Raw genomic sequence first — 27,552 nt, 5'->3', positions numbered from 1 at the left:
CCTTGGGTCTGATCCTGGCCTACCCTCTCCTCCTGCTACCCACTTGGTTACACCAATGACCTCAACTACTCATAATGCCCTAGCAATCACTACTCCATCATGCAGAGACTCATCTCCCCAAAGATCTGTCTGCTGTCCCAATAGAACATTTGTTACCCCTGGTTTATATTGCTAACTATGCAAAAGCAATTCTTCTGCCCCCTTTTGTGGCTCTTTTCCTTAAGTAACCTCACTCGCCTGAGAGAGGACTGCCTTTCCTTCACACTACCTGCACTGACCATGTCTACTTGGCCCTTCCTGCTGCACATGAGTAGGCTAGGACCTGCCCATGAAGGAAGGGGGGTGCCACGCTACGGCGGCTTTCTCTCTGCTACCTCTCAATGGCCACCTCCTAGTTCAGTGGTGGTCTCCTGCCCTGATTCTCACCGTAGGGTAAAGCAGCTTCCTGTTGCTGCTGGCATCTGGGTCACCTCCCCTCTTGCCAGCAACTTCATAATCAGTGCCCCACTTACATCCCTCCCAGATTGCCTCAGTGGTGCTGTTTTCAGTGCTAATCTCTTTTGCACACTGTGCTCAGTGGTAATACTTAGGAGAGAATCTATATATTCTTCCTCTACATAAATACAGCATGAAGCAAATTTATTAAGTTGAATCATTTGAAATACTGTAAATTGAATCCATAAAATGTTATTTTTCCAAAATCGGTTTATTTCAAATTGTAAAGATATATATTATTTTTATTACATGTACATAATAAGGAATTTTAAGCGTAAAGTAAAAAGCTTCACATTTTCAAAGTTAAAAAATGGGTAGCTTAAAAATGTAGATGTTTTAAAAGCCAAACAAGCTGCATGTATCTCACAGCACAGATTTATCCCTTAAATATTCACATTTCAAAAGCTTCTTTGAAAACATTAAAAAAACCACTGGCTAAAGAGTATTTACAATTGACAATGATTAAAATCTCATCTTTGGAAGCCCATGTTAATAGTACACAGTGCATTTAAAGCAATGAGCATGGAACAGTTTAACTAAGAGTGTTTTACCAGAACACAAAATGGGCCTGCAACGCTGCGGGAGTGATCATTGCACCAGGGACAGCCTCCTGCACAACAGACTGTCCCGCTGCATTCCAGTGTCCTTTCCCATGTGACGTTTCTGATTTTTCAATTTAGTATAGAAGAACAGCATTTAAGTACTGCATCCCTGATGAAAACAAGGGAAAAAACAGAATGTAACAAATATTCCTTAAGAGCAAATCTACAAAATGAGTTTCTGCCAATTGCAAGACAGCTTTTTTACAATGTACATGTACAGTTCTAAATATCACCTAAAATAAAAGCTGAGACTGGAATATTGTGCTAATTTCCAAAATGCTGTTTACTTTAGGAAATCTTCACCAGCACATATGCTGATCTTAATATAAAGAAAAACATTTTAAAAACCAAAAATAGCCTACTGAAAGAATTAACTCTGACAAATTAACTTTGACAAGGAATAAATGGAGCCAGGGATACAGCTCAGATGCACAAGCGCCTGCTTGACAAGCACAAGGTTCGATTTCCAGTACAAAAAAAAGAAAAAAAAAAGAATGAATAAACTGAGTTTTATGTTTTGTTTTGGTTTTGGTTTCTTGACACAGCTTCTCACTTTTGAAACTCATGCTGGCCTTTAAAGCCTGATCCTCCTGCCTCAACCTCCCAGATGCTAGGATTACAGGCATGTGCCACCACACCCAGCGAGAAATGGATTTGAAAAACACCATGATTTATCACTGCATCCTAAGAATTATAAAACACGACTGTGATAAACCTCATGTATCTTTCATATTTTCATCCATAACTGCATGTTTGAATTATTACATAATACATTAAAAAAAAAAAAACCTTTTACTTAGACTGTTAAAAATATCTGCCAAGGGACAACGCACAATGTATCACTGATATCCCTTGATTGACGTGTTTTGAAATTTTGTTGTAGTTTTTCTCTTTCTTTTTATCCTTGAATAAAATGGATTTGAAAAAAAAATACAACAAAAAATGTGAGACTTCCTCTACAGTTTGTGCTTCTGTGTAAGATCCTAAATTTCTGGGGAAAGCGTGTTCTCCAGACCCGTGCCTGGGACTGGACAGTGCAGACCTCCTGTCTCACTAACCCTCCCTTCACGCTGAATGTTGAAAAGCATCAGGCGGCCTCCAAGTGATGTCCTGAGATGGCTGTGTCACCCTCTGAGAGCGCTTGTTCTGGCTTCTTCACCTGCACTTGACTGTGGTTCACTTTTTCTCCTTATAATAAATGATCATCAGAAACAATGATCTGTCTGAAACTGATTTGTTTTGCAGTATTAGGTATATGATTTTGCTTTTTCTACAAACAAAACAAAACAAAGCAAAAAACACATCTTCTAATTTCACAAAGAAGCAAAATCACACCTCTCCAGAATGTTTTTCCAAATCTTTCAGGTCTAAATTTGAGTTAGTTTTGGTCTTCCTCCATGACTAAATTAAAATATCTTTACAAAGTTTAAGAAAATGGAAGTTACCACTTGATTATAGTCTATACATGTTTCTATTTCTAAAAATAAACATTCACGTATCACATCTCATTTTCTCAGTTTGTTTCCCAAAGTAAAACTTGTTTTACTGGAATTTGTGCTTGCAGTTACCAAATGGCTAGCCACAGAGGAATCTGGAATTGCCTGTCAAAATCTCCTAACTACAAAGTTCTTGTGGGAAGGCAGGAATAAAGTCCCAACCCACCTGCTTCACATATTCAAGATGCTTCCATGTGGATACTACAAGTGGCAAACTTCTTTTCAACTCATTTAAAAACTTACTTCCTTCCTTCAAGTAAGAAAGTAAAAAAATCAATAAAAAGGAGGGGGAACTCTTAAAATTCTAATGTAAAAATTATCTAAATTCATGTAACTTTCCAAAGATTATTAAAGAACCAGAAATAACAATGAAATTCAAACAAGCTCACCTTGCATATGGGATGTATGACAGACTGTACCTGCAACAAAGAGCCCAGAATGTTAACATGTGTTCCACACTGCAGCTTCCTTTCCACCAAGAGGCCATGTCTAACACTGCCGCAGGGTGTTCTTCAGAGGCTCTCAAAGCGTGGTCCCAGACCAAAGCAAAAAGGGTCACTTATGAGCCTGTTTAAAACCTGAAGCAGTAGGCCCCACTATCTTTAATCAAAGACAGTTTTATTTATGTTTCTTGGCTTTTTTTTTTTTTCATTGCTGGGGATTAAACCTTGGGCCTACACAAGCTAGGTAAGGTAAGTGCTCTACCACAGAGCAATGGCCCTGAACCACCATTACCAAACACTCTAGATAATTCTAATACATCCTGAACTTTTACTGTTTTATTTTATTTAAATAGAACTATAAAATAACTAAGAAATATTATATTCTCCTTTAGGAATAAGTCAATTATTGAGTAAAATTAGGCAATTGAAGTCAAAAGGAGAAAATAATCAAGATATTCAATTTCTCCACACTGCAATGAAAAAGCATCAACTTTACATTGTAAACATATGTTGATGCTTTACTTATCAATGGAAAAGAGGAACAGGGTCAAGAGAACAACTGATTTCAGGATGAATGACATCTAAAAGAGATTTAAAACTGTAAAACTAGGAGGAAGGTATTGTTATTAGGAGTCAAGCAAGACATACTTCTAGAGAACAAAGCAAACACTCATCATCTAACCTGAAGAGGGCAAGGAGCATATTCAGTTAGACCAAAATTCATTGCCTCTACACAGATGGACCAGATGTGGCGAGGGACACACAAAGGGCTGCAAAGGACACGACTGTCTGACCAGGGAGATGTGCACTTGGATATTCAGAAAGTGGAAGAGAAAAATGCCCACATGGAGCATCTCTAGGTTATCATAGGGCCACTGGGAGGAGCGCCTGCTTGTAATTACCCAGGAACAGAGTGCTGAATACCTGATAAACTGTCCTTCACTCAGGTTCATCCTGTCATTTGGCCTTTTTTATAAGATCATGGGGCACTCACTGACTACATTCCTTAGCATTTTCTGTCACAGGACGTATCACTGTATTTCCATGTGAGCGCAGCTTCTCTGCCCACCATTGGTGCACCCCTCACCTCCACAGCTCCCCTTAAAGGTACTATGCAGGCACACTGTCACCAGCAGCAGGACTTAACCCTCACCTCACCTCACCTCACCTCACCTGGCCTCACAAGCTCTTATCCAAAGCACATGTTTCTAGCCCTAATGTTCTGAGTTTTACAGATTCAAACAAAATGTTTCACAGGCCAGGCGATTTTAGCTTTTTAACTAGTATAAGAAGGACTTACCAGGTCATTGACAAAAACTGCAATATGCAGAATAACACGGCCAACCCCTTCTTATGCCACTAATGAGAGCAAAAACAGAAATGAGTTCAGGAGTTGTAAAAATACTTTTTACAATTAAGTTAAACTTTAGTCTGATAACATTTAGGAAGCTTAAATACTCATAAAGTATATGTCACTTTAAAAACTCTATTATCTATTAAATGTCACTGAAATAACTGTGTAAAAGTAATACACTTTTAAAGATTAGATCCTTAAAATACTTAATGTTTTCTAGGATTAACAATTAAAAGCCTTCTTATTCAGACCACATCCCTTGTGGAATTTACTCATGACTTCTTGTTTCTTTTCTTTTTTTTTTTTTAAATAAAACTATTGGGCCAGGGATTTAGCTCAACGGCATAAGCGCCTGCCTGGCAAGCGCAAAGTTGTGAGTTTGATCCCTGGTACCAAAAAAATAAAACTGTTACAAAAAAATAAAAACTAGTACTATGATCTTCTGGAATAATATAAACAATTTCTATCCCGATTCTCTCTCAAAATATAATCTATTTTGGGAATCCTCTCTTTAATCTATTTTGGGAATTTTTTTGGTTGATTCATTTGGTTTCAGTTTGGGGATCAAACCCAGAACCTTGTTCATGCTGGGCAAACACACTACCACTGAGCTACAGCTATAGCTCTATCGTTGTTTTTATTTAGTTGCTTCTTTATTTTTAATGTTCTTACAAACAGGATGCTAAAACATCCCAAAAATGGAAATCAGTGTTTCTTAGAGATCTACTAAAGTTTTTAAAGAATATTCTTTATCATTAATAAATGAACTTAATGAATTAATAAGTGAACTTAAGTGAATCTTATGTAACTTAAATTGGTCTTTACATCATCAAAATAAAGAAAATCAGAAATTTTTAATGGAGCATTTTAAAAATATATTGCCCTTCTTTTTTAAAAAAATGTGTTATTTTCTTGGTAGCTCAAGAATTGCCGCCAAGCCCTTCGGGCAGCAGGCACGGCACAATGAATGAATAAAATTAAGACTCAGGAGCTGGAGTAAGCGAAGTAGATTATAATAACGCAATGTCCTCAGAGGCTAACGAAGAGCTGTTCACTTATCCCTTAGTGGTAAAACACTCATTTAGGATCTTTTGTCTCTTTTTAGTTACTCTTTTATTTTCCAGTCCTCTTCCCTACTAGTTGAACCATCTTGTCACCCATCCCTGCTCTTGCCTCCTCCTTTTTCCTCCTGAGCCACAGAGTCACAGCACAGCCCACAGCAGTCAGAGCAGAGGACTCAGACATGGATGAGGCCTTTCCCATCCAGATGGCGTCAGAGACATCAGCCCAGCCTCAGCAATGTTAGCTTGTGAGGACTTACATATTCAACAGCTACCTTTGTCTACACTGTAGACAGCAGACACCACTGTATGCCTAGCCAAATCACGTTTTAGGAACACCTAATCTTTGGACAGTTTTAAAAACTAGACTTGGAGCTATTTGAGGCGACTACATAATGATACTGCAGGTTGGTGGGGATATGCAGCAACAGAAAGCCATCATAGCTCATGTAACTTACCCAAAAAACAGCACACAAGGTGAAAACCAAGCATAGCTGTAGGAAAGGAAAAGTAAACAGTCTGAGATCCTTCAAGAGTCAGACACAAATGTACAAACTAGTCTGCATTCATCTGCATAGATAATACATAATTAATAGGAGGCAGTGGACTCTCATTTAACTTACATATTCCAGTACTATCAATTTAAAGTCATGATTGCACTATTCTTGATGTTATGGCTTGTTTCCAGATGCCCCACCCCACCCCACCCCACCCCAACACCAAGCCTCAAGCCGTCGGAGCTTTTTGGAGGTGGCAGGATCTAGGGTGTGTGATTACTAAATTAATGCATTGACTGGCTTGGCACAGTTCTGGGTAGGATTAAGGGTGCTCCACCCTCAGTGTGAGCGCACCCACTCTAAGGGTGGGTAGCCTGGACAGTATCAAGGATAGAAAGAACCTGTCAATTGTCTCTTGCTGCTCGCTACCTCATGCCTGCCATGAACTGTTTCTCCTCTGCAACGTCCCTCTGCCATGCCTTGAAGCTAGACAGCTTCGAACTAAAACCTCTTGTGAGTCAAATAAACCTTTCCTCCTTTAACTTGGGCACTGGGTATTTTGTCTCAACAATAAGAAAAACAACTAAGACATTTGGCAGACTGAAACAACTAATAAATAATCTGTTAAGTAAATTCAAAGAACTTTTGACAAATATTTAGAGATAAAAAGTTGTCCTATGGTTGCTCCTGTTAATGTCTAGCAACAGTGATCATTAGTACAAATGTCAATACAGGGTGAATTCAGTTGTGCTCAACAATGATTCTTGTGATTTTTAATACAGAAAGACTACATGACCCCCTGCCCCTGTGAGAGCAGCTCTACTGCCCTGTCCTGTGTCACACAGGGTGAACAGGAGAGGCAGTTAGATCTAATAGGATCCCAATCCTGTCGCTGTGATCAGTGTCCTGATTTATGCCAGTGAACCTGTCTAGACTTCAGTTTTCCTCTAACAGGGGTCTCTGCCTCCTGCTGCCCTGCCTAGAGGGCTGCAGTAGTGAGAAATCAGAAGATGACTTTATGCAATGTACCTGTGCTGGGATGGCACAAGGATGATGTCTCCTCACCACTATTATAAGGCACAGTCTGTGTGAGCAGCAAATGAGACCGAACAGAGCACTTGTCTGGAGACACTGTCTTCGTTGATGCGCAGACTGGATCCACTTAAACTATGATAGTCCCTCTAGGAAAGTATTTTATACTTCCAAAACGTTCTGACATTCTCTCAACTATCTGTAAGGTATACTGCTTTAAAAAACTTAAGATAGCTTAAAACAAATCTAAGTAAAATTTTAGTGGAATAAAAACTTTTGTAGCTCACCAGTGTAAGATAATTGCCCTGTTACTTAGGTTAAGTTAAATATTAATAAATACATTGAGGGGAAAAGGATATAGCTCAGTAGTACAGCACCTGCCTGCCAAATGCAGGGTTCTGAGTTTGATTCCTGGTACCCGCCTCAAATAAAAATAAAATAAAATACATTCATATACTCTGTAAGCTATAGGCAATTCAAGAGTTATAAAAATAATTAAACAATAAAAATAAAATTAAGCCAAAACAGCTCCCCACCAAAAAAAATGGCATAAGACTGCCAGGCAGATTGTAAACATTTTCTTACAAATTAAATGTAGGTTCGTTGTGTTTCAAAAGATAACGTTAACAATTCAAAATAAAAACTAGTTAATACTGACTTAAATTCTTTAAACACAGCTGGGTATGGTGGTGCACATCTGTATCCCAATATAGGGCTCCACCTCATGCAGCTGAGCTAAATCCCCAGCACTTTTTTTTTGGTACTGGTGATTGAACTCAGGACCTTGCATTTATCAGGCAAGTACTTATGCCCCTGAGCTAAATCTCTAATCCCAATACTTTGAGAGGGCAAAGGAGGGAGAAAGAACTTTTAAGTCTGAGCCCAGTATGTACAATTTTAGTGAAACCCTGTCTGAAGATGAGGGGTTGAATGGGGATGATGTAGTTCAGTGGGAGGGCCCTGGGCTTAATCCCCAATACTGGGTGGGTAGGAGGCTCTCAATATCACAAATGCTCTACAGCAATAGAAATTGCTAAGAGATGCTGATCCAGTGAGTTGGGAACCAGAGACATGATTTGAGCAAGCTGTTGTTTCTCTGTCTATCCTACACAAAACATCAATCACCTAAAAACCTAAAATGTATGATGATGGAAACACTCTAGCCACACTCTACACTCAGACTGAAAATTAAGAGAACACTTAAGAGTAACAACTGCTGGTCTTGGGCAGGACCCACAATGCCAACTTAAAAGGGCAACTTAAAAGTACAATATTGTTAAAGAAGCCACACTGTTAGAATTATTTGTCAAGTAAGCAATGCAGGTACAAAATCTAGACGGCAAAAAATGCCAGATCTTCCTAACAAGATGCAAATGAACTCAGAAGTAACCTATCTTCTATTCCTTCCCTTCAAACAGTATAGACAATCCAACAATCTACAGGGCTGAAAAAGCTCTAATTTTCATTATATGTGCACACACCTACAATGATGGATAATATACAACAGAAAACAGTTTTTAACCCAACTATAATTTTAGGAAATATAGTACAATACAAATGCTAATCACATACTTTTGAGAACATAATTATTTTATTCAACAAGGGTACAATGTACATACCTAGGAGCAATTATTCATAAAATAATACATAAAATACCTTTACTAGGAAAAGCTTTTAAAAACTAGTATTATTTACTTACAAGCATAACAATTGTTGCAAGTAATCTTGTTGTTTCAAACATTTTCTTCAACTGCTTCATGGGTCCCATTAAAAAGCACGTGCTATTTAAAAACAAAAAGCAACTGAGACGGCTGTGCTGATTTTTCTGGCTATACAAAAATAAACTGCTTTTAAAAAAAGACTTATTTAATAAAAATCCTCCTCTACTGTGTTTTGTTTTTCCTAACTTTAAAAGTATACTCCACAAATACTATGGTTCGAACATGCTGCTGAAGTGACAGCTTGCAGCTGTGACAAAGCTACAGGGCTGCTCCTTTCTAAGTGAAATCAGGGCCTTGTTTCTCCACTTTCCCCACTCTAGGACAAGACCTCACCAGACAACCCAAACTTTTATCTTTAATTTCCAGCCTCCAGAATTTTAAGAAGCTTTAAATTTATTAATTGCTTAGTCTGAGGTATTCTGGTTTTTTTTTTTTTTTTTTTTTTTTGGTCTTTTTGAGACAGGGTCTTGCTGTGCAGTTCAGGCTGGCTTTGAACTCACTTTGTAGCCCAGGCTGGTCTCAAACTTGCAACAATCCTCCTGCCTCAGCCTCCTAATGGTAGGAGTGCGCCACCATGTCTGGCTTGTATGAGGTATTCCATTAAGCTGCACAAATGGACTAAAACAAGCTGCATATCCAAAGATGCAGTGAAAGTGTCAAAAAGGAACTCAGCACACAAACAACGTAGCTATTCTGTTACTGCCACATCACCGATTTTCTTTGCACTATGCCAATACTATCCTATCTTTTTCTAGTTTGTTATTCAGCCATCTCTAACCCTGAGCTCCACAGGAGGAAGGGCCAGGATGCAGCACCTACAAGTCTAGACTCTGGAGCCGACTGCTTGCCTACAATTCCACCCCACTTGACTTATGAGGAGCCCCACTGTGGGCAGATGATTCACTGTCTACGTAACCACAGCCAGCTAGCCCACAGGAACAAGACAGGCCCTTACCTCATAAACCTGCTATAACAGATACAAGGCACTCAGAGGAGTACCTGGCATATGGCATGTGCTCCCCAAAATGCTGCCCACTCTCGTTAGTTCTCTGTCTGTTACAGAAGCTGGCATGTAGCAGGAGTCTGTATTATGGAATGAATATAAATGTTGTAGCTGATTTTATACCATGTACAGAGTTATAGAACCTTCTACTAGCTAAGTGCATGTTAAAAAGGTAAATTTGATAGTGACAGCAAAACTTGCATTTTGAGAAGCCAAACATACACACACATACCTGGCTAATGCTGCAAGATTTCCAAGGGTATAAAACACTGCAAAAAGCTTTATGCCACCAGGAAGCCACAGCAATGCAGTTCCCTAAGTCAGACATTATAGTTAGTTAAAAATAACCTCATGATCTTAATGACTGATATTATAAATGAGGCACACTAATATAAATATTATGTAATAATGTTAATAGATTTGTGTTAAAACATAGTCTCTACATAGTAAAAACAAATTTCAATGTTATATATTAATATCTTTTTTGCCTATTTGTATAAGTATATACAAATGTGCCATAACAAAACTTAGTACTTGTCAATAAATCTTACTCTATTAAAATCACTCATTTTAAACGTCCAGTTAAAACAAGTAAAAAACACATTTACTCTTGAGTTCTCAAGACACACTGATGTTATCTCAGTAAAATAAATTTAACAATTTGCAAAACTCTAGTTTCTACATCTTTTTATTGGTTTCTAACACTTTATTTCAGCTAAGTATGTTCCATCAAAACAGTCTACCAAGCATTTAGGTGAAGTAGATTACTTTTTGGTATTAATACAAAATAAAATTATTAAGCAATCTACTTACAAGGATAGAAAAGGAAACACCAGCCACGAAGCATATGACAAACCACTTCAATCTAGTGTTGAAACTAAGGGATGAAGCATCCAGAACCTTAGAAAGAGAGGGATAATTTAGAATTAAATCATCATGTGCTAATTTGACTTTTTACATTATCAAGGCAAAATTTTAACATATATGCTCAGTGTTTGCTTTGCATGTTCAATGTAACATCTGTAGAGTCATAAGATCAGGATATTTTATCAAATGACACTGCAAATTTCACCAAGGCTGATAACAATATTACTGATACTTCACAAAATGATGTTTCTATTCTAGACATAGATGCATACTGATCAGGATAAAATGGCATAATGTAGGAGACAGATAAAAGATATATGAGGAGTGAAAATATAGGGAACAGGTAAACAAGGTGGGCAACATGCTGGTAACTGCTGAGGTTGGGTGGAAACAAACAGGGGTCTATGTCCTCTAAAAATTCTGGGTTTCAGGGCCTGAAATGCACAGCCTTCTCTTGGCAGAAACATTTGAAGAAGTATGAGCAGCTGGACAGGAAGAAGAAAGTGCTAAGCAAAGATGTGGTTTCAGCTGCTGAGGGGAAGTCCATGGGGGTGGGGTGTTAAGAGGCAGATCTGCTTGAGACAGGGGGACCCTCCCCTTCAGCAATTACGGGCTGTAGCTGGAGTGCAGTGGGAGTCACTGTACCTTGCAGGGAGTGCAGCAGTGCAGCATACTGCACCAGCTTAAAAGGGAGCCTGAGCAGGGTCTGCAGCATCCTATTCACATAGCGTAATTAACAACTTTCATCATAAAAAGATTAAACTGGGTGTGAAGAACCACACCTGCAACCCCAGAACTCCGGGAGGCTGCGGCAGGAAGATTATCTGTGCAAACTGGAGAATTTGGGACTTGGTGAGACCTTGTCTCAAAACAAAAATTAAAAAATAAAGGAATGGGGAATGTAGCTCGGCATGATGGCTCTGAGTTCAATACTCACCCCCCCAAAAAACAACACCTCCCCACAAAAAAAGAAAGAAAATGCAAAATTCATTTCAAGTCAATTCACAAGTGCACTAGGACCTCCTCAACTGCTGAAAAAAAATACATTTTTAAAATGATTATGTGGCTGGTGTAGTGGCACACACTTGTAATCCCAGCACTGGGGAGGTTGAGGCAAGAGGTCTGCCATGCATTCAAGGCCAACCTGAACTACATAGTGAGTTCAAAAAACTACATAGTGAGATCTTGTCTCAAAAAAATAAAAATAAAAATAAAAATAAAAATAAATGATTGTAAGCCATGCAAATTCTAACCAAATTATGTAGGAAAAAGAAATTGCTATGTTTGTATTAAACGAACAGAATGACAATCCACCATACAGTAATGAGTAAGCATTTAGATCACCAAGTCACTACTAAAATTTACATTTCTAACTTATACTAATACATACACTTGTGGTTTGGATCTAGAATATCCCCCAAAACTCTCCTGTTCTCAGATGTGGGAGTGTTGAAAGGTGGATTACGGGGACACTGTACATCTTAGTGGATTCATCCACTGTTAAGGAGCGGAGTGTGCTGCTAGGTGGTGGGCCCTGGTGGGAAAGGTGGGTCCCTGGGCTTCCCCACTCCATCCTTTATTCTTTCCTTCCTGGCCGCCATGAGTTGAGCAGTGTCCCTCCACTGGCCCTTTCCACCATGCAGTTTCTGCCTTGGAGCCAGCAGGGCCATGGACTGTAACAGTGAGCTAAAAAAAACCCCTCCCCCTTTAAAGTGGGAGTGTTGAATATTTTGTCCCAGCAACAAGAAAGTGACTAAGACAACATATAAAAATAAGACTACATATTTATGATGGGGTTTTGAAAATCATGAAACAAAGAAAGGAAAGTTACATAAAGCAGCTCACAATACCTTTAATTTTATTCCTTACCTCAGTAGATAAACTCAGAATCCTTGTGCAGCATGAAAAGCAAATAAAATAGCTAAGTAGTTTGTCCATGTAACACATCTTAAATGTTTTTAAACTTTGTTTTAATTTCAGACATTTTTATTTCCAGTAATGTCATGTGTCTACAGCAAAACTGTTTGGTTAGATAAATGAACTTGCCCATAAAACATATAATTTTCATTGCTTCTGGTCAGGAAGAATACATCATATACATTTTAACAAAGCAAAAAAAAAAAAAAAACCCTAAAGACTCTTTTACTTAGTAAATAATCTAATAAGTCACTAAAAAGTAGAAATATTAATTTTGCCATTCCACAATGTATGTACATGTGTACGGAAATACTCTGGTATATATCATAAATTATACAATTCTATTTGTCAATTTAAAAAATGCAAATGATACGCTAATTATGATTTCTAAAGGTTAATGAGTCTACAACCCCATGAAGACTAATGGGGGAAGGGAAAATAATTCATTTTTATTTTTCTTTATAAATTTACATCATCACATTGTTTCTAAATTTAATGGACAGAACATTTTTAACAGCCAAATTATTTTTCCCATCAGTAATGAGAGGATGGTTATTTGGACAATGGTCACCTTTTCCCTCTTATTCCAGTCTTCTGTGTAACAGTCTTTAAAAATGAAGCCCAGTTTTCTTTCTCTTTTTTTTTTTTTTAAATTAGTTCTAGGGATCAAACTCACGACTGCGAGCTTGCAAGAAGCCCAGTTTTAATTTGCAAATATGGAATAATCAATCCACAAGCAAATGACTTGTGTCCCAGATACAAAAACAAATCAGATTTCCCAACTCCTAATTGGAAGAACTGTGTAATGCTTCAACATGCAAGAAAATCTCTACATTTTTCAGGTAGGAGACAAAGGTCTTCCTTTTCCCAGCCTCCAGTTCTGCTCTGCATAAGCGCCTGTGTGTTACTTTCTTTTTCAACTAGCATGAGGAACAACTCCAGCCTATGTGCTGATCTCTTAAAACTTAGCCCTACAACAAAAATACATGTACATTAAAATAGCCACCTTATCCCTCTCAAAAACCCCCCAACATTTATTTTACTGATTTGTCACCAAAGGAAAAGGAAGCAAAAAGAAAGGGGGAGGAGAGCAAGATTCACTCTCCCCATCCTCAAGGGCTTCACCACGTCATGCTAAAACACCACAGCCTGTGACAGAACCCATGAGAAATCCACAAGCAAAGGGAAAAAAACAGGAAAAGATGAGCAGCAGCTGCATCAAGGATAGGCGAAGGGATCCTCTTAAGGACAAGCTGAGTTTTGGTGGGGAGGGAGTCACAAGGGACAGCTGGCTCCTTGTTACTGGCCTCCAGGGAAAGGGTCTCAATCAAGGGAGCACACCAATACCTTTACTTCTCCATTCCTTTTTCAAAGTAACAGTGATGCATAACAAGTTAAAGATCTGTAGACAAATCAACACAAGTAATAACAATTGCAGCAGCACAAACAGCTGCCCAACTTGCTTGGGGTGGGAATGGGGGTCACCAGCCACTCTCACCCTCCTCCTCTGTCTCCTGCTCTCTGTCATTCTCTCTCCTGATCAAAGGTCCTACCCGGGTCCACCAAACGAATGAAAACAGCATGGCCTCTTGCTCCTCATCCCAAATCTCTAATGGTCACTCTCAAGGCTCTCTTACCACCTGAGACCATCCATCTCTAAAATTCAAGTTCTTACTCAACAACCCCAATCTCTTCCCACAGCTGATTCAACAGCTGGGACCTGACTGCTCCTCTACTAGTACCTTTTAGTTGGCCCATGGCCCTTTCCCTCTTTCTCAGTAGGAATTACATGGTACATAGCTTTGATAAGATAACCAAAATTCTTTGTCTGTTGCAGCCATCTGACAGATTCCCATTGTGAGGTAAACCTTCCTTCCTCTACTTTAGCAGTCCCTCAACTAAGCATTGCTTGGGGACTGTCATGGGACAGACATACAGGAGCATCTAAAAGTTTCAGCAATTTATACTATCAGGTTTTTTCCTGTTCTTTCTGAGACCATGGCCATTTACTTTTACACGTTTTAAACCTCCACCATAACAAAAATCTGACTTGTCATCATTCAGCCTCTACACATTCATTCCTCCATTCACTTCTTCATTAACTCATTTAACTAACACATACTGAGTGTGCCTATGGGCTTCTCTAAGTACTGGCTAAGAGGTCCATCTCCTAATTAAATACCTATGTGCTGGTTACTCTAACTAAAACACCAAACTAGGCAACTAATAAAGAACAGAAATCTATTTCCAACAGCTGTTGAAACTGCACATCCAAGATCAATGTACCAGCAGATTTAAGTGTCTGTCGGATGGCACATGCTGCTGGGAGCAAACAATGTCTTTTATAAGGGCACAAGTTGTGTTCCTAATCACTTCTCAAAGGCCTTAGCTCTTAAAACTCTTATCCTGAGACTCAGGATTCAAAATCTGACCCAGGAGGCCAGGGGCCAACGTTCAGACCACAGCACAGGCCTGACCATACACAATGGCCACAGCTACTCATACTGCTGCAGTCTAGACTTTAGCCTTTAGCTGGCTTTGGCCAGCCCGGGCCCCTTCACATAGTTTGTGCCTCCTCTCCTGGCTGTGTCTGAGGCAGGAAGAGGCCTGCTGGGCTCTCCTTGACTACTCTAGCTTCATCCCTTACCTGACTGAAGATGCAGACATAAAAGACCTTCCTAGCTTTCAGTCACGAGATTCTTTTTCTTTGAGACATGAACCTTCTTTTCATTCTGAGAGCACTGGACACTTGGGTACTCTCCCTGGACCTACCTTCTCTGCGACCTGTTCCTGTAGCACTGCTCTGGACTGTCTTGTTCCTTGTCCCTCTGTAGCCTTGGTTCCCTCTCCCTGGAAAGATAATGCTTCTTCCAGCCTCCCCTTCCCTGCTGTCCTGATCTCTTAACATGTTGTCGCTGGCATGAACCACTGGCAGTACATCCATAACTCCCACCGGCAGCTTGAATGACTCTAATCACTTTTATCAGTCGTTTTAATAATAAAATTAATTAAAAGTTATCCAATAGGACAGTCATGCATGAACCACCAGAGGTTCAAGCTACCAACAAGACATGAATTACAGCTCTGGGATGAATGTGTTAAACACTTGCCCAACCACTATGTGAACAGTGAAGGGAAGACAGGAGGCAATGAGGAAGACCCAAATCACACTCAATCTTAAAGCTACACACCGTATAGATAGATCTGCAGCCATGGATACAACAGACGTACTCTGAGCCAAGTTAGTTCTGACATTATGCATATCGAAACAGAATTAGATACCAGAGGGCGAGGTCTCAGGTTGTTTTACCTGTGCTTCCAAGGAAATCCCTCAGAATCCATAAAAAGTGGCTTACAGAACTCAGGAAAATACATTTCCTGGCTTGTTATAAAGACATTACATAAGACACAGATGAACAGATGCACAGGGCAAGGTGTTGGGGCTAAGTGTAGCACTTCCATGACTTTCTGGGCTTGGACTCTAGGAGCTTCCTTACGTTCAATTATTCCAAATCTTTCCAAACCACATCCTTTGGGATTTTATGGAAGATTCATTACACAGACATACATAAATCATCAGTTGTGAGATCAAATTAACCTTCAGGCCCTCCACCCTTCTGAGAGTAGGAGATAGGACTATAAGGGCTCAACCTTCTAATTCTACGAAGGTTTTTCTAGGGACCAGCCCCCATCCTGAAGCCACCAGAGGTGGCCAACCACAAGCCAACTCATCAGCATACAAAAAGACATGATCGTTTCACAGATTCCAAGGACTTCAGGAGCTGTAAGACAGAAAACAGGATGAAGAACCAATTCATATTTTATAGTGTCGTAGTAGGTACTACACTTACAGTCTTGTGACAAAGGCTGCAAGAGTTTAAATTTGTATAACAGTAGGGTGTTTTCCTCCTATGATATCTTTCATATAATGGACTTTAAGGTAAAATACTGTGACAAATTATTTCCATTTGTAAATTACAGAATAATCAATCCACAAGCAAATGACTTGTCTGAAACTCTGTGCTATGATCTGAATGTCTACTCTAAGTCATGGAATAAAATCTTAATCCCCAAGATGATAGTACAAGGAAGAGAGCCTCTGGAAAATGATTAGGTCACAGAACAAAGCTCTCTGGTCTGAGTAGTTCTCTTTCCAGAGAGGCCCCATTCCAGATAGCTCTCATTCCTATACCACACAAGGACATTTTTTTTTTTTTTTGTCTTTTTCGTTTTTTTTATCGGTACCAGGGATCGAACTCACGACTGCCTGCTTGCAAGACAGGCGCTTATGCCACTGAGCTAAATCCCCAGCCCCTTACCACACAAGGACATAAAAAGAAAGTACCATCTATGAATCAAAAAGCAGTTCATCAAATATGGCATTTTACTGGTACCTTGATCTTAGACTTCCAGACTTCAGAACTATAAGAAGTAAATTTCTGTTATTTATAAGCCACTCGGTCTAGGAAATGTCATTATAGTAGCCCAAAAAGACACCTTGCAGACTTTTAAATAAAGTTGTGTGTGAAGGGTATCAAATAAAAGGCTTCATTAGATCCTTGGTACATGATTACCCAAGTGCTCTTCTCTTAGCACCTGTCCAAATTCAAAACACTTGGCATCTGTTGGTGCGGTCAAGGCTTTATAAACAAATATTCACTGCAGGTACCTGGTAGGCTCTGGATGTACAACTGGAAACAAGACCAAGCCCGAATGATGCCTACATTCAAGTGAGAAAGGCCATAAACAAATGAGGAGGTGAGAGAATGGAGCAATTTCTAAACAGGAAGCAAAGATGTACAGTAACTGGAATAAGAGGCTCATTATAGACTTGAAAGCGATGATTTCAACCTTGAAAAGAAATGGGTTGCAAATGCAAATATCCTGGGCAGGAAAAAAAAAAGCTCAACCTCAAGAACAGAGATGGTAGAGTCCAGTTGCTCTGGGAGGCAGACAAAGTCAGGTCAGGGGAGATCTGAGAGGCAGTGGAAGGGTCAGGGTTTGCTGCTACACCCAGTAGAGAAACATGATGGGATGATCCCCTTTATTCTTCCCAGGCATCCTTCCAAGCCTCAAGCCCTCTAAGCAGCAGGATAGAGCAACCTAGGCCCTAGGAGTTCCCGTGACCCTCACTGCCAAGGCTGGCCAGCTCCATAGCCAGCCTAGGACCGGGCCCCTTCCACTGTGTCCCCTATCCTGCATAGGACCAGCTGTAAGAAACCAAGACTCAGGATGTGTCTCACCCCTCTCTGGCCCAGACACCTGTAATCCATTTCCATCTCCCACCCACCCCAAGCACCCAATGATGCTCTGATATCCTCACCCTCCTCTGATCACCCCTACTATCTTTCTGTTGAGTCTAATTTTGGTTTTGCCTGCACCCTCTCTAGGGCCTGTGTTCTCTTCATGTACCCTTACCACTGGGACACATGGTGCGGAATGGGTGTGCTCCTTTCCACACTCCCTCTCCTGCCCCTTCCTCTTTTCTAAAGACACCTGCTTTCAGGCACCTTGACCGGGCGCCTCTAATTCCTTTCCTCACCGTGTTACTAACTCCCTCCAGGTCACTTTCCTCCTCCTTCGAGGGTTACTATCGTCTGTCCACCACATCTTGGTCCTTAATAGTGTGACCAATCTCTAGACTATTTGATCCTTATTATTTCCCCTCCACTTATCCAATCCTTCCCATTACTGCAGCCACTCAACCTCATGTCTATTAATGACAAGAACACTGCCAGCTGTGGTGCCACACATCTGTAATCCCAGCACTTGCAATGTAAGGCAGGAAGATCAATAGGAGTTTGAGACCAGACTGGGCTACACAGTGAGTTTAAGGCTATCCCAAACTACATAGTGAGACCTTGTCTCAAAACCCCAACCGACCAAACAAAACAAGCACATTTGTAGTATCCACAGTCTCTGTAACCTCAAGTTCAAGTATCTCACCTTACCCACGGATCCTACCATTTCCCCACCATTCCCCCCTTCCCATTCTCTCTGGCTGTCCTATAATCACCTCCTGTATCCACTCTTAACTCTGCTCTCTTCTCCTGATGGGAGGAGATTTTATCAGATAAAATCTAAACTCTACCATGCACTGTGGCTGGAGGGAAAACTGAAACTATGCTGACTCTTGTTTTAAATTCAAGACCACTAACTGCAGGTGAAGTTTTGGTATTCTGACAAGTCTACATATCTCCCTATCAACTTCTCTCCTACTCTGTTAACCACTTCACACCTTCTCCTTGAACTTTCAAAATCCACCTTCTCCAAACTTGAAACTGGTAACCTTATTTCTTATTTCAGTGATAACAGTTTAGTAGTCCACAGCCCTAACCACAGCATCTGCATCTGTGCCAGCCATTCCTGGTCAGCACCCTGCAAAGACCTCTCTCTTGCTCGGGATCATCATTTCCCCCTTTTTTGGATTATTTTCATCTAATATTTTATATAACTTTAAAAATACAATGTTTGCCAGGTGTGGTGGTACATGCCTGTAATTCCAGCACTAGAGAGGCTGAGGGAAAAAGAGTTGCTGTAAGTTTGAGGCAGCCTGGGCTACATAGCGAATTCAAGGCCTGCCTACACTGCATAATGAGACTTGTCTCAAAAAAATAAATAAAATAAAATATTCCTTCATCCTACTTCATCTTCTGATTACCTAACTCACTTATTTGCTTTATGGCAAAAATCACAGTGATACTGCACTCACTGTCTCCACTTCCTTTCTGTTCTCTGCTGAGCCATTTCTATTAGGCTTTCACCCCTATCTAGCCACCAAAACTGTTTTCACAGAAGTAACTTGTGACTTCTATTTATAATCTCAATTTTTAATTTAGGAGCCCAGTCACAACACCTAACCCTCCTTATCACAACACTCTTTGCTCTCTTCCTAGGACATCCCTTGTGCTTGGCTCTCCTTCCTCAAAGGCCACTCCTTTCAGCCCTCTTTATCACTCCAGTTCATTCTAATTTTTGAGCACTAGGGACCTGCCAAGGTTAAATCTTGAGTCTTACCTCTTTTCTGCTTACATACAATCCTTTAGTAAGTTCATCTTCCTCTTCTTTCCTTCCACAGACTCCAGAGGCGTATAGCCATCTGCCTTTCTGACACTTGCCTACCTGATACCTCAGACTTAGCATCCACAGTGAAGTGATTTTTCTCTCGGAACCCGCACTTCCCATATCCCAGATAAAGGAGCCTCCATCCTTCCAGCTGCTCAAGTCAAGCACCATGGTGTGCATTGGCGGGGAGCCTTAGCTCCTCTGGCTCTCACACACCCAATCTGTTAAACTAACATGTGGTTCTACATTCAAGCCATATACAAAATCTGCCTGCCTGCTTTTAAACGGCTATTACTTCTGTCCCTGACTGAAGCCCACAAAGTCAGTCATCTCTTACTGACACTACAGTCCTAGTCTCCTCACCAGCATTTGGCTTCTCACTTCTGTCTTCACCTTACACGTTGTCCTCCAGGGTGGCCTGAGCCTTTCAAACCTGTCAGTCACATTACTACTCTACTCAAAAACTAGAGGCAGTCAATCCATTCCCAGTAAAAGCTAAACCTACAACCCACAACAGGACTGGGAATCCCGCTTGCTCCTGCCTGTCTCCCACACCTGGCCATCTTCTCCCTCTCCGCTCCAGCACCCTGACCTCTGTACTGGCCTAAACAAGCTCATCACACTCTGTTCTCAGAGCTCTGTCATCAGCTGCACTCTGTGCTTGCACTTCTTCAGGACTTTGAGGGCTACTCGCTGTGATGCTGTGATACCCCAGAAGTCATTCACATCCATGCTCAGATACCATCCTAATTGGGAGGCCTTTACACTACCTCATGTTAGATGGCAATCTCAAGTTCCTCCTTCGGCTTTAACTTATCCACAGCATGGGTGTTGCCTGACACATTATATACTTATTTGCTTATCAACTGTTCTCTCAGTTAAATGCTACCTCCATGTGAGGGAGGCTTTGTGTTAGGCACTGTTACATAACACCAGCACCCTGAACACAGTGCCAAGTGTATATATATGGGAACCCAAAGATTTTTTGAATCAACAATTCCCTGTGAACTCACAGCCTTTTTTTTTTTTTTTTGTACCTGAGATCAAACTTAAACTTGTACTTGCCAGATAGGCGCTTATGCTACTGAGCTAAATCCCTGGCCCTGAACTCACAGCTTTTGGCAACACCAATCTGACTTTTGATCCACTACTTATCTGTGTATTTTTCTGCCTTTTATACAGCAGCCTTAAGAGAAGGCACAATATCATCTTCATGTCTCCAGAGTTTAGAACAGCACTGTCCAACAGATCTTCCTACAGTGGAAACATTCTATTATGTCACTGTCCATGCAGTGGTCACTGACCATGCGCATCTACTGGACATGTGAAATGCGGCAATGTATGAGTAAAGGAACCAAATTTTAAAATGTATTAAATCTTAAAGTTAAATGGTCACACGTGGGTATAGCTACTGCATTGTATAGCAAAGATCTAGAGCATAAAGTGGAGCATACAAAATGGAACAATAAAAATATTACAAATGATATGAAAAAATTATAAATTAACTGCCTTCCTGCCAGTGCTGATGACAATCTACAAGCAATGGCAAACCTATGGCATATGTCTCACAGTGGGCACCTGAGCCAAGCCACCCCAGCATCACGCCAGCAGCTGAGTGTCAGGTAACACAGAAGTGTCAAATGCAAACTTATCTTTCATTAAAAAGCTGTTTGTATCATTGAAAGCTTTGTTATTGTGTAAGGCAAACACGTTTGTTTTTCTAAACTAAAGCTTTAGTATTTGACTTTAATTGCAGTGCTGACACTGCAATAACTTTGCAATAAATAAGTAGGTTTTGGATTTCAGTCTGGGCACTCGGTCTCCATCCCTGATCTATGAGCTCTTGTATTTATTACGATTTACAGAGTTCACTTCGAGCAGTTACATACTTATCTTATAGACTCTGGACCCTCACAGACTAGCCCAGAGTCCTGCCATCAAGACATGCAGAACAAACACGGTGACAAGGAAGTAAATCAGAAAGGGAAAGAAACAGAAAAGATACTCATGTGATAGAACTCAGCTTCAAGTGTTCCACTCTGTCAGCCACGCAAAAATATGTCTGAATGCAAATAAGAAAGCACAAAGCTGTTCCGCTCCACTCCTATTTTTAACGCTGAAGGAAGGAACTCTTATCAAGTCTCACGGGTAAATCGCTGATACAAGAAACAAAGGCTTTTTTAAATTATTATTTTAAGAAAGAAAGAACTCTTACTAGGCTTCGGTGCCTTCGAAAGCTTTTAATTCCGTGTTACTTCACCTGTCGGTGACCTGTCTGCTGGCCTCCAACCTCACTACATTTGAAACACTCCCCACACTCACAGCCCCTCATTTTCCAGCGCCGCCGCCGAGACTGTGGGCGTCCCGGAGCTCCGCCTGGGAGCGGCGCGCACATCTGTCGGAGCACAAGGGCTCCGGGCGCGCACCGGACGGGCAGACGCCACCCGGGCAGGGGGCGGAACTCACGGCGCGAAGTGTCCGCGGGCACACCCGAGGGCGTCCCTAGCCCAAGGAAGGCAGGCCGGAGGCGGCGGGACGTTCCCCGCCCGATCCGCCCCTCAGTCCTCGCCCCGGCCAGCAGGCCGGGAGCCAGCGCGGGGTCGTTACCTGTGAGGTCAGGCCTTGCTCCTCGTCGTCCTGACCACTCAGGACCCGCCGCAGCTTCTCCATGGCCCCGTCAGCGGGCCGCAGTGCGGTCCTCTCGCCCGCCGGTAGCTCGCACCCACCCGGAAACCCGGAACCCGAACCCCAACGCTCCAGCCGGAAGTGCGGGCTCACCGCATCCGGAGCTCTTGCGCCGCATCCTGGGCAGTCCGCGCAAGCGCATCTCCTCCCTCTCCGCGCTCTGTGAAGTGGGGGTGTAAGTCGTTCAAGTTGTGCTTTGCATCTGTCTGCGCGCTCCGCGGGGAATGCGCGGTGCGTCCCGGGTCCTAGATGGAACACAGCGTTGAGTTCAATCCTGCACGCCGCGGACGCTCACCCTGCAGGCGTGGCATCCTGCAGACAGCCGGGAGAGTCTTGCTGGGCGAGGTCGCCGTGGGGATGACCCAGAGCGTGTCCCGGACTGCTGCTCTGGGATCACCAGAGACCCCTACAATCGTGCCCCCCACCCCGCCCCTTCCCTGGCCTCCTAGACCTGAGGGACAAATGTCTTAGATAGATAACACCTCACGCTGTCGCCACAAATACAGAGGCTTGCGGGTTTGCCTTTTGTTTTGCAAGAGGAATTCACTTACACAACCCATCTGCTACTTTGGCATCAAACCTGCGAGCCTTTGAATAAGTGGTTACTGTTCTCCGTCCAATGCTGGGTGGTCAAAGTGACATTTTTTTCCTTCTGTTACCATGCTGCAAAGGAAAGCTGAAATATTAAGGCTGCCTGCCTCGTATGCGTTCCAGAGGAACATGGAGTTTTTCAAGAGCGTGCTATGCCACTCCACTTACTGAGTAATTTTGCTCTTCCAAATGCTTTTTGATCTGAGGAGATGGTAATGAAAATCTTAGTTTGTTCATGTAACCCATTTTTCTCTCCCTAAAATTTGATCACTAAAAGAGGAATCCCCAAAAGATTTGTCCATTTTACTGCCTTCAACATAAGACATTTTTCCTGCTCTCAGATAAAAGCAGGTATTACAAAGCCTCTTAAAAAATGGGTCTATATACTTTCTCAGAAAACAGCCTTGTGCCCAGGAGCCTTCAGGCAGAAAGTACATTTGGTCTATTCGTTTCCAACTGATTTTTCATCCTTTTGTCTTTTAAAGCTCAGAAAACATAAAATCTAGAAAACATGCCTATAATCCAAGCTACTCAGGAGACAAAAGCAAGAGGACTCCAAATTAGAGGCAGCATGGGGAATTTACAAAGCCCCTGTAACAAAATTTTATAATTTAAAAAGAAATGTTAAAAATCCCTGTGCTATTGAATAGCAATACATTTATAAATTCTTTCAAAATTGGCCTTTTGAAGTATGATAACTTCAGCTTTCCATAAAAATGAAATAAATTAGCCAGATGTTGTGGTGCATGCCTGTAATACCAGCACTTGGGGAGCAGAGGCAGGCAGATCACAAGTTCAAGGCCAGCCTGGGCTACAAAGTGAGTTTAAGGCCACTGTGAACTACATAGTGAAACACACACACACACACACACACACACACACACACAAAGAAAAAGAAGTAAACTAACACCGCTAGTAATGGAAAAAATGTTTTCCAAGGGTTCATAGGCTGAAACACAAAAGTGCCAAAGATCAAGTAATAAAATTAAAACTAAAAAGGACATTTTCATGTGGTCAACCTGTATCAGAGTATAAGAAATTTACTTTAAAAATATAGAATACTTAAGAATGCTATGTTTTTCCTGTGCCTTAGGAGCTAATCTTGACTTGATGAAAAGTACTGAACAAAGTTTATTTGAGATATAAGCTCTTTGGACCTGATAAAATGATTGGGAGTCAAGGTTCTGGAGTGAGACTACCTAGTTAGAGTCTTAGTTCCATCTTTTTATAGCTGCTAGATTTGGAGAATTCAGTCTAAACTTCTCAATCATCCTCTTCTGTGTGAAAATTGACATCATTCTGACCACCTGGGACTATTATGAGAGTTAAATGAAATAATGCTGTTATCAGTTGCTGTCATTCACAAGTTCTATATTTACAAATGCACTGACCCACTAAGAGGTATCATGCCAAATCAATGAACACACACAGTACTTTGGAAGTCATTTAGGTGCATAGACATAGGGATGATCAGTTTAAATTGCCAAAAGAATGCATTATCAGCTATTGGATCCTGACCTAGATCCCTGATCTCCCAAACAAGTGTACAGCAGAGGTTAAATAAAAAGAGACAAATTGTATGATTTTTTTAGGGCTCCAGGAGGGTCAAAACCCTTTAATTAAGCTCGAAACTCTGAGGGCTAAGACGAAGAGTTCTCTGAACGGCCCACTTTACTTATGAGGTCCAACAACAAGGGGAGGGGAAAATGAGGAAAGTGCAGGCAATGAGCAGAACCTTGGGAGTCACTTCAAGAATGTCTCTAAGTAATGAATCAAGTCACTTCAGTAAACTGTCTTGTCATGAAGACATGGTAGGAGTGAGACTGTAGGAATAATTCCTGCAGCTGAAGTCTCTATCTTGTTAATTAGTGTTGGAGCCAGGTGTCTGCAGCTATGGCCTTATCGTGCCCTTTGAGGTATCTCTGGCCTCACAGGCCACTACCAGCCTCAGCCAGGACCAGTAATTCACAGAGGTTCACTTACTGTGAATCAGCTCCCGTCGCCAGGCAAGGGGCCGAGGTCTAGGACAGACTCACAGATAAACATAGGAAACCAGTTAGTAAAATTTAAATCCTGCTCAGAGCTGCTGGGTAATGGTCTCCAACAACCAGCTGAGACTGAACAGGATGTGGCTCTGTTCTCTTATTTCAGCTCATACTGTAAACAGATGTTCTTTTCACAACTTACTGTCGCCTTTTTGCATTATGTGCTTTTTTGTTAATTTCACTGTTGAAGAAAGGCCTGAGCCCAGTGCCGAAGTGCTGTGGAGGCACCTGAGCACAAAGCTGCGATGTACCTTGTTGAAAGATAGCTGTATACAGGGAGCTTCATTCAGGCATCAGTGATGGTGCTTGATTATGTATTAACATGTCTTTGACTGTAAAAACACATGAAGTAAGGTTACGCATTGGTGAGCTGACAAAAATGTTGAGAGGTTGAGGCAGGAGCATCTCAATGACCAACTCTTGTACTTTCCCTAGGAACAGTGTATCTCCAAATTCAGTGTTTGTGCTGGCAATAGAAACTCAGTTAATGAGAACTGCTCATACCTGTAAATACTTTGAACAGAGTCTAGTGGACAGCAATTGCTGAACAAATTTTGGTTTTTATAATTATTGTTTCATCACATAAAATTTCTGCTCTAGATCCCTGTCTTTCCATCCTAGTGAATTATTGAACATTCCTTAAGGAAACCTAACTGTGCCTTTAGCACTTGCTCAGAAACCTAGAAAAAACTCTTTAAATTGATTCCTATATTCCTTGCTCTTTCTACCCCCAGACATGGAATTTTCTGGGTCTAGTCAGGCTTTTGATCACAGGGAGGTTCCAAATGGAGAGAAGCCAGGAATTTGAAGAGTATCCTTCCTTTGCATTGATATGAGCACCTATCCTACCCTGCTGTACTCCAGCTCTGCCAGAGAAGGAGTTGAATTGGCATACTCTCATACCTGAATGGGCCACTACCCTTCGTCTGACAACTGGAAAGCAAGTAAGAGAGGCGAAGTGTGCAGAGAAGGGCCCCTTTTCTGTGAGATCAAGGTCTCTCTGAGTTGAGCAGTGCAGAAACCGGGGAGACCAGGCCTAGCTTACCCTCCAGAAGTCCAGACTTGAGACGCTGCCCTGGGCCCAGCCAGGATCCCTCATGGACCACCCAGGTGATCTTGACCAAAGGGACTCAACTGACAGATAATTTCTAAGGCAAAGCTCATCATAGAGTTATGTGGCGTTCCTTCCTTGATGGCAGAATTAGAAACATTCTGAAATTCAGGTAACAAAGAAGCTTGACAGTTAAGGCTTTAGATCTCCTGTTCTCGTCTTGAGAATTTCTTGCTGTTCTTGGTAGAAAATACCAAATGCATCAAGCACTCTTCTATGACAGTTTATGGGAAGTTACACTAGAAAAGTCTCTGAATGTCGGTGTCGCTCCCGGCCGGCAGGAAGAACACACGACAAATTCTGATGGTGTGCAACCTTGTCTTTATTTGTCTCCGCGTGGGCCGCGCGAGGCCTCTGCTCTGCCACCAGTCCTTTCTCACCGGTGGACTTCCTCTATCTCCTCCCGCAGGGAGGGTCACATACATATATATATGGACTCATCATCCAGTAGGGCAACAGCAAGCAATGCAAGCTGATTGGTCATCGTCATTGGTTGCTAGGTAGACCAATCTATTGCGCGGGCTGTTTAAGTCGCCAGGGCAATCAGGGGGCGGAAGCAGGCGCCATCTTGGCTCACTCGATGGGAGGGGTAATTTAGCTCAGGCTTTGCCTTTTCCTACAGGCCGCATGACCGCCAAGTAAGGCGACCGGGCTCGGCCGCGGCTCCCAACATCTGAATAGTTATAAATAAGTTTTCTAATAACTGTGTGTGACCCATGAGTTTAAGGTAAATCTAATAGTTAAGCATTGATATTCTCTCATAAGCTTGTCTCAATTGCTTCTGATGTGATAGCAAATCCTGGTACAAATGGCAACACAGTAACTATTTATTCTCTATAAAGGTCCCTGAAGGCCTTGTGAATGAATGAAGTCAGTTTCTTATTATCAGAGTCAGGTTGTGGTTGCCTGATGCTAGAGTAAAAGACCAGCAGGACCCAAGAATCAAGGTAGGAGTGAATAAGGGCTTGACTTTTATAGCGTGGGTGAGCAAGGAAACATTATGAGGGAATATGACTGAAGGGTGAAGAAATGAGGCAGACGTACAGCCTTTGTTACAATTGTGTTGCATCCTTTTCTGAACAGACTTGAATTCTTCTCTTTTATGCATTTTGGTACATCAGTGTGGGGTGAGAGAAGTGAGTGCCTTCACTTCCCTTGGCTTTACCTAGGGGACATGAGGAAGATGGAGAGCAGCCCCTGGCCCAGGGAAGACAGCATGCAGGACAATAGGTTTTGCATGGTTGGAGGGGCAGACAATCCCAGTGGACAAGCAGCACAAAAGATGAGCTCCGCAGACCCTGTAGTGTGGTCCAGCTCACAGCCACAGCCAAGGAGGTGCCATGAGATGAAAAGCTCTGCATCTTACTCCTGTTTGTGAAAACCTTCCATGATTCCTTTTGTCCTCTGATAAATGCCACATTCTTGGAATAGTGACAGAGCTCATGATCACTGAGCCTGAGTTTTCTCTTTAGCTTCAAGTATCACCATGTTATTTCTTTCCACAGTATACACATGTGTGAGTATACATAGAAACTCAGACTCATGCAGCTACTCTGCTCAGAGTCTA

At 41.6% G+C, this 27,552-nt stretch overlaps 1 protein-coding gene across 2 annotated transcripts; it reads right to left on the bottom strand.

Moving 5' to 3' along the window:
• Positions 1-687: 687 nt before the first annotated feature.
• Positions 688-22,321, bottom strand: Sft2d1 (SFT2 domain containing 1). Of its 2 annotated transcripts, XR_010041969.1 has the most exons (9): positions 22,161-22,321; positions 10,518-10,604; positions 9,937-10,019; positions 8,680-8,761; positions 5,910-5,945; positions 4,337-4,395; positions 2,983-3,012; positions 2,760-2,843; positions 688-1,206 (listed from the first exon to the last, which is right to left on the bottom strand). XR_010041969.1 is itself a non-coding variant. In XM_003466375.5 (8 exons), exons 1-8 carry the CDS (start codon positions 22,221-22,223, stop codon positions 1,167-1,169), a joined length of 480 nt encoding a protein of 159 aa, XP_003466423.1. In that variant the 5' UTR covers positions 22,224-22,319; the 3' UTR covers positions 688-1,166. The 2 variants fall into 2 exon arrangements, 1 of the variants encoding a protein (XP_003466423.1); XM_003466375.5 differs by lacking the exon at positions 2,760-2,843 and having other exon boundaries at positions 22,161-22,319.
• Positions 22,322-27,552: the final 5,231 nt, after the last annotated feature.

Source organism: Cavia porcellus, unplaced genomic scaffold (genome assembly GCF_034190915.1).
Source record: "Cavia porcellus strain 051 isolate PalLab524CR breed Dunkin Hartley unplaced genomic scaffold, mCavPor4.1 scaffold_22, whole genome shotgun sequence".
Classification (NCBI taxonomy): Eukaryota; Metazoa; Chordata; class Mammalia; order Rodentia; family Caviidae; genus Cavia; species Cavia porcellus.
Note: the sequence above shows the minus strand (reverse complement) of the source record. Positions and strands in the feature narration are given on the sequence as shown.

Coding starts and splice junctions, on each gene's coding strand:
- Sft2d1 (XM_003466375.5), bottom strand. CDS start 22,223: ATGGAGAAGCTGCGGCGGGTCCTGAGTGGTCAGGACGACGAGGAGCAA. Junction 4,396..5,909: donor CCTTGTGTGCTGTTTTTTGG/GTAAGTTACATG, acceptor TGCTCTCATTAG/TGGCATAAGAAGGGGTTGGC. Junction 1,207..2,982: donor TCATACATCCCATATGCAAG/GTGAGCTTGTTT, acceptor TGTTTTCATCAG/GGATGCAGTACTTAAATGCT.